Source organism: Tetrahymena thermophila (genome assembly GCF_000189635.1).
Source record: "Tetrahymena thermophila SB210 genomic scaffold scf_8254436, whole genome shotgun sequence".
Lineage (NCBI taxonomy): Eukaryota > Ciliophora > Oligohymenophorea > Hymenostomatida > Tetrahymenidae > Tetrahymena > Tetrahymena thermophila.
Window position 1 is genome coordinate 48,838 of NW_002476217.1, and position 12,307 is coordinate 61,144.

The following is a 12,307-nucleotide window of genomic DNA, read 5'->3' on the forward strand; positions in this document are numbered from 1 at the left end:
TCAATAAAAAGAAAGTTCTTAATAATTATAAAATTAAGAATTAAATTTTAAAAAAGTAGATTTAAGATTAATAATTTATTCTAATAAATTAATGGTGATATCTATTCTTATTTCTAATAACTAATTAATTTAAAAAATATTTTTTTGTTAAATTTTAGATCAAAAATATTTTTTATGGATTAGTTTGTTATTTAACTTTTTACAAGTAAAATAATGATTTTAAGATATTTCAAACAATTAAAATTGAATATGAATTAGAAAAAAACATCGATTGATAAATATATTGATAATATTTTTGTTTTAAATTAAAAAAAAAACTTAAACTTTCTTAAAATTAAATAAATTTAATTAGAAGAAATAATTAAATAAAAAAGTAATGAAATTTTTGGAGAATAAAAATTTCATAATTTATAAGCATATTAAAGAGTGAGTTAAAAAATATTTTATTTTCCAAATTATTTATTCACTGAATTAATCATAAATTATTCACCTAATTTTTTATAATCTTTGACGAGAAAATTTTTTTTCACCAAAAAATTAATCTCCAAATCTGATAATTAATTACCTTATAAATTAAAAAATATTGCTAATCCTGTAATTAAAATATCACCAAATAATAAAGTGTCTACATTCTTTTCAATTAATAAAAAAAATCTTTATTTATTAATTAAAACTGTTTTATAATCTATATTTTATATTTTGAAATTAAGATAAGAAAAAAACTTGTTATAGATTTATTTCATTTATCTATATTTTTTACATCGGCATCATGATTAGTAAAAAAAATCGCAAAAACTTTTTTTGTCTTTAACAATAGCTCTACTATTTTATTATTTTACTATTTTATTATACAATTCTAGATAGATTGATTCTATACTTTAAAAATTTTTTAAGTTAATCACAAATTAATTATCAAACTATTAAAAAAATTAATTATCTACTTGCTAATAATAAAATGTCTACATTATTTTCATTCAATTCATAAAAAAATGAGTTTTTTTTTATTAATTAATAGCATTTTACTAATATCTATTCTATAATTTGACATAAAAATCAGAACAAAAGACTATAGATTTATGTCTCCAACTATGAAATAGCTATCAGCTGCTTGATTTTGTAATAATTTAATCAATAAAAGATTGCAAAAAGTAGTAAAAATCAGTATTTAAGGCATAAAATAAATGAATATGTTATTTATCTATGGTCTGAAGTAATTTGATTAACAAAAATTAAGAGGTTTTGAAACCATAAAATAGAAACAATATACTTCCTGCTAGGCTTTCACCACTTAAATAGAATTCACTTTTAATTTAATTGTGGTAGAATAATAAAATTAGAGCTTTTGATGATAAACTTAGCTTAGAGGTAAGAAATGGTTTGTCATAACAATTCTGTAAAAGAACCTCTTGGGATAGTTACTCAGTGATGATAATGAACATGCTTATGCTTAAAAGAGGTTTTTTAAGATAATGTCTGCATGGGAATTTATAAAACTGAATTCATTTTACTTTACACAGAAGATTTTGTTAGGAGATAAGTTGATTACAGAAGATAGTTGCTAAAGTAAGTTAGGAATATTGTTGCTAATATAAAAGCAGCATGATATGAAAAACTTCTTTGTTTATAAACTATATATAATATAACTATAGTATATATTAAAAATTGTTATTTTAGCATTATATTTGGTGTACTGTAAATCCTTTTATAATTTTAAAATATTTAAAAACAAATACTTTAAATATAGTAATATTTTTTATTTATATATAAGATGAAGTTTATTGTTTTAAATTCATTTTAAAAGATTTACAAAAATTAAAATTATTTAAAATGTTTTAACTTAAAAAATATTATTTAATTATTATCAACTAGTAACAGCTTGCTATCTAAACTAAATAGATCACAAAGAAAAAAACCAATAACTTAAAATCAAAATTAATAATGAAAATAATTTTTTATTTAAATCAAAAATTATAAGTAAATCATATTCAAATAATTTTTTGTATTTTAACTATAAGTTGCTAATTATTTGCTTCAAATTTTTTGTAAATAAATATTTATAAAATGTATGCTTTATCATCTTTCTTTCCTTAATAGAATTAATTTTAATTTATAATTTGAGATTTCAATAATATCAAGTATTATTTAAAGTAAATATTTCTATTTATAAAATGAAAAATTAGATGGATTCTTTTTAATTAGATAGCAGATGAGATAATTTTTAAAATTAAATAGCAATTAATTTATTATTTGAATCTGAATAAAGAGTATTTAATTTATTTACATAAAATTTAAGTTATAATTTTTTAAGGAAATTTTAGTGGTGATTTTATACTTAAAATAAATAAATATTACATTAAATTATACACATTATATAACTTACTTTTACTAATTGAAAATCAGCTTTATTTAAAATTTGAGAAAAAATGTTTTACTTTTTATTACAAATAATTTTATTTTAGATACAAAAATCAGATTAATTTATGATTAGTATAATCTAAGATTCTAAAAATTATTACTTTATTATTAGTAAAATATGATTTATACAATACTTTACTAAAAAATATTATTTAAATTTTAATAAAAAGAGGTTAGTATTTATCTATTGATAACTCTATATTGATTGTTAAAATTTAATATGATTTATTAATATTTATTTTATGGTATTTAATTTTTAATTTTAATTTTATTATAAATTTTAATTAAAATTTTATATTAAAAAATAAAATTTATTTCTCACACTAATAGTTTATTGTTTATACTGAAATGAAAAAATTTATGGTATCTTTTTATAAAGCTAAGTCTTTTTTTAAATAAAAAGGATTTTTTCTCAAATTTTAGTGATTAGTTTATGGATATTTTTGTAAATTTTACTGATTATTTAAATACATATATATATTATTAAACATTTTATAGGTACATATTATTTGTTTTATTAATTCTATAATTAAAAACATTTTAAATGAACTTGTAGAAAAAACAAAAAATACCAAAATATATATAGTAATAATATTTTTTTATTTTCAGAATACTTTGCCATGCTTTATATATAAGAAATAGCTTTTAAAATTCAGTAAATTAGAATGTCATAAAGTGTCTTATTTAATCATCTGTTGTTAAATTAAAGATAATATTTAATTTTACTTGTGACGTATTTAGATTTCTAAAATAGAGATAAAAATTTATTTTTATTTATATTTCTTCATACAATTCTTGCTATTAGACTCACCTAAACATTTTTTAGTTAGGGGAAAATCAATGGGTTTAAGTTCAAAAGCATATTTTAAAAAAACTGACCTACCAATAAAATATTGGAAAGTAATCAAATTATAACGTTTTTTTAGTTTTCATTTACAAAATAGTTAAAAATATATTAAAATTACATGCAAAATACTTTGGAAATAAATAAATATATTGCTTTTTAAAATAGATTTGTATTCAAATTTTCTTTTTATTTCCCAAAATATCATGGAATATATGAAGTGCAAATAAACGGTAATAAACAGAAAAGTAAGGGAAATGAAAACTTTTTATCTTTTCTGAAAAATTAATCCAGTCCTATTCGTTTGAATATTAACAATTGTGTTTTTAGTAAAGTTGTTTAAAAATTCCACAGAAATTAAAAATTCACTAGTGAACTACTTGAAGATCAGATTTTCTTTGTTATAATAATAAAAAATTGTTTCTAAAAATTCATTCAATTTTATATCATTAATTTAGATGATGAATTGCTTTTAGATAAATTAAATCAGATTTTTTCTAATCTCAATTTCTTTTATTCGTTTTTATTAATTGAAGAAGAAGAAGAGATTGGCTATATAAAATTTTTAGTATTATAAGTATTTAGTTTATTTAAGAATAAATACTTTTATTCCAAGATGTATATATTTTAAATTTAGCAATTTGTTTTAACATACATAGAACATTTTATTCTAAGATTTATACGAAAACTAAAAAACAGTAATTAGATTAGAAAAAACCATATAATATTCCTCTCAAAATGAATGGAAGTCAAATTAAGAAGTTTCTATATTTTTACTTTTATTATAAAAATTTAAAAATGTGAATGCGTCATAATTAAAAAAAATTAATTATTCAATATTTCATCACTATTGATCAGATATTATGCATTCAATAATACTTTATATGCAATTAATAGGGCCTTTGTACGTCAGATTAAAAAAATAAATATTCTTTGCTATTTTTTATTTTATATTGAATATAGATGCCATAGTTTGCAAATTACATTTTACCCATATTATTATTTTTTTCAATTTGACAGTGTTTAGAAATAATATTTTTTTATTACTTCTCTGATTTACTTAAATTAATACTATATTTAAATAGATGAATCTCGCTATTAGTTTGATTAACTTAATATTGTTCTACTTCATTTCAATTCTAATTTTAAAATATTTGAATACAATAATTTTAAAGAGCTTAACATTTTCATTAAAACATAAATATTCTTAACGTCTTATTTATAAATATGTATTTAAAAAATTCAATATTATTCTTTATGGTCAGTTTTTTTTAAATTTTCTTTTGTCAAATCCTAGGTATTTTCTTAATAAGAATATTACTCACCAATCTAATTTCAAAAAAAGTAAAAATTAGGCAAAAAACTTTCTATTCTTAACAATTTAATTAAAAAACAGAATTGATTTCTTTTAATTTTTTTCTTTAAAATTTGTTTATGATAAAATGACTAACCAATAAATAATAGAGCTTGAGAGGTAATCATTGTGATAAATTTATATATAATTATAAATATTTGTTAGATTTAATACCAATATCACCAAATGTTGAGAATTTTACTTAAAACTACTTGAAATTTATTCGTAATGTTTGCGTTTTTTATAAAGATTAATTTTATGAAATACAAAATGTAGACATAAAAGGTATGTCATTTGAACCTTTTTAATGATAAATTATCAAATATATGTAAATAAAAATAACGATATCATTTTAGATGGTAAAAAAATTAAGACAATTATCAATATGGGTATTAATTTGAAAACGATTAACAATTTTTATTTCTAAATTCTGTATTTCAGACAAGCTCTTTAGATTTTATCAAGATAAGACATAAATCAAGTTATTATAAAGGTGAGTAGAATCAATGAATGATGATGAATTAGCTTGTTAGCATTATTATTATATAATTTGTAAAAATAAAAGGATGAATACGCAATATTATTGCCCCCATCAAACAAACCAGCTATAATAATAATAACAATTTGTTTTTGATATCAAAATTTATCAGTCAACTTCAAGTGCAACAATTGTAAAAAAATAATATCTAAACAGTTGATGAATTTAAATAGACAGACTCCAATTCACAAATTTTATAATAATTTAAACAAACAAAAAACAATCTTAATCAAAAACAAAAAAATAATAGCAAAAAATTAAATGATGTTCGGATAAAATAGAATGATGAACACTCCTACTTTCAACATGATGGGTATGGCAGACCCAACAATGAACACTTGCGGAATGACTAATACAACAACTGGTATGCCTACAACTACTGGCATGCCTACAACTACTACTGGAACTTGCCCTATGACTTTTATGCCTACTAACACTACTGGTACTATGCCAACAACAGCTGGAACTTGCCCTATGACAGGAATGCCTAATATGTTTAACTAGATGCCAACAATGATGGGCCCTACTATGATGGGTCCTAATATGATGGGTCCTACTATGATGGGTCCTACCATGTGTTGCCCTCCTATGATGAACACAATGTTTAATACATTAGGACTCCCCTTAACCTGTAATGGAAATATGACTACTTGCCCTATTAGAACTTGGATGACTAGTTTAGGTGTACCCCCATAAATGATTCCTATGATGATGAACATGATGCTTATGAATATGACAACTTAGAATACTAGAGGAATGATGCATCCTTTAATGATGCCAATGATGCCAATGATGCCTTGGATGACTAATATGCTTAGAAAAATGTTAATGCATGGAATGATGGGAAATACCTGCTCTCCTTCTATGATGATGAATATGATGCCTGATAATATGAGCATGATGAGAATGATGATGCCCATGATGGGTATGATGAACATGATGCCAAATATGGATATGGGCATGATGAATATGATGAGAATGATGATGCCCATGATGGGTATGATGAACATGATGCCAAATATGATGAATATGATGCCAAATATGGATATGGGTATGATGAACATGATGCCAAATATGATGAATATGATGCCTGAAAATATGGGCATGATGAATATGATGAGAACTATGATGCCAAATATGATGACTATGATGCCTAACATGATGACTATGATGCCTAGCATGATGAATATGATGCCTAACATGATGACTATGATGCCTAACATGATGAGCATGATGACTATGATGCCTAACATGATGAACATGATGCCAAACATGATGAATATGATGCCTAGCATGATGAATATGATGCCTAACATGACCAATATGATGCCTGATAATATGGGTATGATGAATATGATGAGAATGATGATGAACATGATGCCAGGTATGATGAATATGATGCCAAATATGGATATGAGTATGATGAACATGATGCCAAGCATGGGCATGATGAATATGATGCCTAATATGGGTATGATGAATATGATGAACATGATGCCAAATATGGGTATGATGAATGAAATGATGCTTTCTCCTATGATGTAAATGATGACTACTTAAATGATGAACATGGGTATGAGAAAGGAAGAAGTTAATAGAAGAATGATGGATATGTGGACTATGATGGAGTCTTAATACAGCCAAGCTATGAAAAATTGCTAAGTAATGATGGAATAAATGAGAATGAATATGATGATGTGCTAAAATATGAGAACAGAATGTTCCAAAAAAATGGAATGTACAAGTGATGATATGAAAAAGAGCTCAACAGAACCTAGATGTGATTCAGTATTCAGAAAAACATACATGAGAACTCCTGATATGGAAATGGAAGAATGTTGGGATAGCATGGATCCTAAAAAATGTTACACTGTCTTCAAAAAAGCAGGAGAGACACCTTGCATGATGCCTGGAATGTTAACAGGTAATCCAATGACCACTATGATGGGTACCATGGGTACTGATTGTTGCGACAAGTGGGAACCTATGGGTGAAGGTATGGATGAAAAATTTGACAGACTTTGTATGATGACTGGCAAAAGAACCAAAGATATGAGAGATTTTGTAATGTAACACAAGGAAATGAGTGTTGGTTAGTTATTTGACAAAATGTGTGAAATGAAAATGTGCAATTGATAGTCACAAAAGTAAATCTCTCATAGAAAGTGAATCAACAAAAGCAAATACTAAAAAAGAATTTCAATTATTATTATTATATAGTTATATAATTAATACATATTTATTAAACTTTCTATGTAATATTTTTATATCTTTTATATAAGATCTATTGTATTTATATTATCTTATCAAAATAAAACTCAATAAAATAAATTTCAAAAATCAAATGTTTATAAATTAGACAAAGTTTTAAAATTTAAATAACAAATTTTTGGCCATATTTTATTTAATATTTAATAGAAAATAATCCTTTACTTATAATAAAAGATTTTGATACTTCAAGGAAGAATATTTATTGATTTTTACTATTTATTATCATATTCAATAAATAATATCTATAAAATATAGAGCTAATGTCAAACAAATTTTTAGAATGGAGATAACTTTGGTTGATTTAATTATTGGTAAATTTTCTCAATAGAGTGTATTAAATTTTTTATAAATACTTTTATCTAAATAAACCTTAAATTTCAAATAAATAATTCATAATAATTTTAAAAATGGTTGAAATTTCTATATTTTAATTGAATTGTCATTCAGAAACCTTTTTTATGTAAGACATTTTAAATAAAAAATAATCTATATATATTTAAAAAATAAACTAATTTATATAAAATTATTTAGCATGAAGATACAAGGTCATCATAAAATTTTGATTTTTGTTTATTTTAATTATTTTTATTTAAAAATTTCTAAAATTTAGAATTTTATAAATAATTGTAAACAGAAGAATTCAAATAATTAAATATTTAGAATTTTGATCAATTTTTTTTTAGAATATATTATAAATTTTAGGAAAATTTGAAAATATTATTATTTATAAAATAGATAAGTATCAAAGAAATTAATATAAAATTCCATATTTTAATAATTTACATAAATTAGTTGAATTCATTTTTTCTTTGAAAAATTAATTAAAAAATAAGAGAAAAATAGAAATTTCTTGCATTATTTAAAAGCTCTAATTTTTAATAAGTTTTAATTAAATTATTTCAATAAACTAAAAAAAAATTAAATTAAAAAAGGAAAATCAAAAACAATAAATTTTCATGAGCATATTAAGAAAGAGACCTTTTAGTGTGCTTAACCCTGGGTACTTTGATATATTTGAAGAATTTGATGACTTTTTCAATGATTAATATGACATTTTTACTGAAAATTTGAATTTCGATAAAGGCTTGTACATTTCTAAGGAAAAAAGATTAAAAAAATAATTAAAGAAAACATAATAACTTGAGAATGAGATTCAGAAAAAGATTGATGAATTTTAACAATAACTAGATGATTTAGAAGATAGTAAAAAATAAATTAATTAGTAAAATGATAAATTAATGAAATAAATAGAAAAGGCTAACTAATATTCTGAATAAAATGAAAAAAATGATCATAGTAAAACAAAAGTGTTCAAGAGAATTTTCTATTAAACTCCTCAAATAGAAATAGAAGAATAATATGATAGCACAGACCCTAAGTAATGCTATAAAATTATTAAAAGATAAGGTGAACTTCCTCAAATTATCCAAGGTACTAAAGAAGACAATAAAGATTCTATTGAGAGTGAATAATTATCTGAAATACAAAAAGATAAACTTAAAAAGTTATGTAAAATTACAGATCAAAAGTAAAATGATGTTATTAAACTGATTAAAGAAAATCCTGAAATGACAATAGGGTAATTATATGATAAATTAATGATAAACTAAAATGATAACGAAAAAACAAATGAATCCTAGAATAATAACTTATCTAATTGAAAAGTTTGAACTATTTTAATTTGATTAATTATTTAAAAGTTAATTGTAATTTCACTTTTCTATTTTTATTTTGATTTAAGTTTAAAAAATTGATTTTATAAATATAATTTTAACATTTTATAATAATTTAAAAATTAAAGCCATATATAAAAATACATTTTTAATTAAAAATTTAAATATTAATAAAAATAAATTTTAATATAAATTCTATCATTATAAAAACTATTTATATCAACATAGTTAAATTTATTTAATAATATTTTTTAATTTATTTTTAAGCAATTTATTTTAAATTTGTTTTAAAGACATTATTAATAACAATTAAATTTAACTAAAAGATAATATTTTTTTGAAAGTATTCAATGAAATAATTTTTAACCATATAAATTAGAAAGTCTTAAGATCCAATAAGAAAAATTTAAAAAATTTTATTTTTGATATTTTTCATGTATTTTAATATAAACTGTATTTTACTTTAGTTGAAAAATAAAATCAAGAATATTGGTGCTATTGTAATGTAAATTAAATTAGCTAATCATAACCAATAAATAATTTAGTCTTTTAATTTTATAATTTTTATTATTGATACTTATCAAAAATTAGAACTAAAGGAAATCAATTAATAAATTTTAGATAGTTCAAGTTATTATAGTAGGAGTTAAAGTTGAAAAATACAAAATGCACGATTCTTTATTTTAGTTAAACTAGGAATCATATAAAGAACTTAAAAAAGATCCAGCGTAAAAAAAATATATTTTACGAAAATAAATTCTTTTAAAATAAATAGGCTGATTAAGAGATCATTTTTCGAAGATATTGATATTATTTATGATAAAAAAAAAGATACTATAATTTAGTAATAAATAGATTTCGACTCTCCACGAACAAAATAAGTTATGATAAATTATGGCTTCACAGTTTAAGACTGCCTTAGGAGGTATATTTGATATTAAAAAACATTATTTAGACTAATACTCATTTATATTAAAAATTTTGATATTAATTTAGAAAAAAGCAAGATTTTGCCTTACCAGGCGAGCCAAATGAGATTTGCGAAAAAAGATACTTCTATCATCTAAATTAGCTTTTTGGTAAAATATAATTATACTATGAAATTATCAAAACTAAGTTTTTGTTAACATACAAATATATAATAGAAATTAAAAAGAGTATTATTGTTGAAAGAAATAAATATAAAAGATTAGCTTCTGCTAATCCTTTTATGTTTCAACAAAAAAAGAGTTTAGGGGCTTACATACCAAGCAATCCAATGTAATATTTTCTAATTTATAGCTATATAACAGGATATATTATTTGTTAAATAGTACTTCGACAAATTTCAGAGCAAAAAGTAGTCATGCAAGATTAAAATAGCCTTTAAATAGTGATAGCTCTTATCTTCAAAACTCTCCATCAAATGTTGAAAAAGAAAATTAATTTAAGAAGGTATTTATTATATTATTTTTTTTTTGTAATTTTAATTGTTTGTTATAGTATTTAGCTTAAAAATTCATAGAAGATGATATAAAGGGTAAAGAGTTATTAGATAGATATGAAGAAAAAATAAAGAAAGCTGAATAGATAAGAAAAAATATTATTGACAACAAGGTCAAATAGTAGCAAGAGCTTTATAAACAGAGTTAAGAAAAATTTAATGAGTTTAAAAGAGATTAGTAAAGAAGGCAAGTTTAAAACTTTTACAAAAGATTTAAAGAATCTATTGAACAATCCAAGTATATTGCTTATTCTCATTATATTTTTCATGATTTTTAATTGCAAAAAATAAAAAAGTGTTCTGAATGCATAAAAGAATTAATTTTAATAAAAAAATATAATAAAAGATTTTAATTTTTTTGATTTATAAAGGGAAGAAAGTATTCATTATGAAGACAAGTTTTTGGTTGAGAAAAAAAAATAAATATAAAAGTAACATGAAAAAGATAGATTGAAAGCTGAAAAGGTGTAAAAAAACAGAGAAATTAAGGATTCAAATTAACTACTTTTGATAGAAGAACGAGAAAAGAGTATGTTTTATGAAAATGATAGCTAAATAAGTTCTAAGCACAGAAGTATATCTGAAAAAAGATAAAGTTATACTTCGAAAAAGTAGAAAGCAGATACATTCAAGCAAAAGTAAGAAGAATTTATGTTTTAAAGCTTTATGGAGAGAAATGAGAAAAAGGAAACTGCATTGGTAATCAGTTTATTAATAAAAAAATTTTTTCTATAAAATAAATATATTTATTATTTAAAATAATAGAATAGTTTTAAATAGAATTAGAGTTTGAAGATTTAGAATAAATTAAAAGTTAAAATAGAAAAAGAATAAGAAATTAAAGAAAGATTGGAGAGTCTTTAATTTGCTTAAGAGTATATTTTTTTAATAAAATATATTTTAAATTTAATTTTTTTAATTAAGAGAGCATAGAAGAAAATTAGAAGAGAAATTTAAAGAAGAGCAAAGAAAGTTATAAAAGCAAAAGGAAGAACTACAATAGAAAATTAGATAAAAGATGATGAGAAAGAGTGACTTAATGGAGAAAAATTAAAGCCAATATATGGAAATATAATTTGCTCATTAACAAAAGGCAGATGTTCTTATGGATGAAGAGAAAAAGTTACACAATAAATTGCTAAAGCAAAAATAATTAAGAGAAGAAATTGAAAAAAAGAATATGTAACTAAATTTAAAATATTATATAATATTTAAAAAATTTTTTTATAAAGAGAAAAAAGGCGTTAATATGCTATTGAAAATGAAAATTTAAATGAGGAACTTACTCATTTAATAAAAATGAAGGATAAGGATAAAGCCTTACAGTATTTAATTTTAAATAATACTTTTATATATTGATCTCATTAATAATTAAATTTAGGAAAATCAAAGATCTTTAAGGAAATTCTATATATCTTTCGAATTCTGTACAGGAAGTTAGCTAAAGTCCTAAAAATAATTCTGTCATGAAAAAGTGATTAAGATATAAACAAAGAAATAATAATTGAACTGGCTGGATATTTTCCAAAAGCAAAATTAATTTGACGAAAAAAATCTCCTTGAATATTAAATATTTGATTTTGATTTAAATTATTTCACACAATTTTTTTCTCGCAAAAATAAAAACCTAATTTAATAAATTTAATATAAATTAATGGCATTTATTGCTTTTAAATGTAATTTTATTTTGTATTATTTATTCTATAGATTTGCATTTCTACATAGCATT

The 12,307-nt window shown here is 21.3% G+C and overlaps 3 protein-coding genes across 3 annotated transcripts; all 3 read left to right on the forward strand. All coding sequences in view use genetic code 6, as the record gives it.

Moving 5' to 3' along the window:
- Positions 1-6,528: 6,528 nt before the first annotated feature.
- TTHERM_00938910 (hypothetical protein) lies at positions 6,529-7,287 on the forward strand (the record flags this gene model as incomplete). Its single annotated transcript, XM_001031066.3, has 1 exon — positions 6,529-7,287. One exon carries the CDS (start codon positions 6,529-6,531, stop codon positions 7,285-7,287), a length of 759 nt encoding a protein of 252 aa, XP_001031066.2.
- A 986-nt stretch (positions 7,288-8,273) lies between these two features.
- On the forward strand, positions 8,274-9,083 carry TTHERM_000938918 (hypothetical protein; the record flags this gene model as incomplete). Its single annotated transcript, XM_012799680.1, has 1 exon — positions 8,274-9,083. Exon 1 carries the CDS (start codon positions 8,379-8,381, stop codon positions 9,081-9,083), a length of 705 nt encoding a protein of 234 aa, XP_012655134.1. The 5' UTR covers positions 8,274-8,378.
- Positions 9,084-9,647: 564 nt separating this feature from the next.
- TTHERM_000938919 (hypothetical protein) lies at positions 9,648-12,056 on the forward strand (the record flags this gene model as incomplete). The annotated part of the gene is made up of 11 exons (XM_012799681.1): positions 9,648-9,823; positions 9,871-10,020; positions 10,092-10,174; positions 10,241-10,355; positions 10,409-10,529; positions 10,578-10,816; positions 10,950-11,277; positions 11,344-11,453; positions 11,503-11,760; positions 11,811-11,903; positions 11,960-12,056. Exons 1-11 carry the CDS (start codon positions 9,762-9,764, stop codon positions 12,054-12,056), a joined length of 1,656 nt encoding a protein of 551 aa, XP_012655135.1. The 5' UTR covers positions 9,648-9,761.
- Positions 12,057-12,307: the final 251 nt, after the last annotated feature.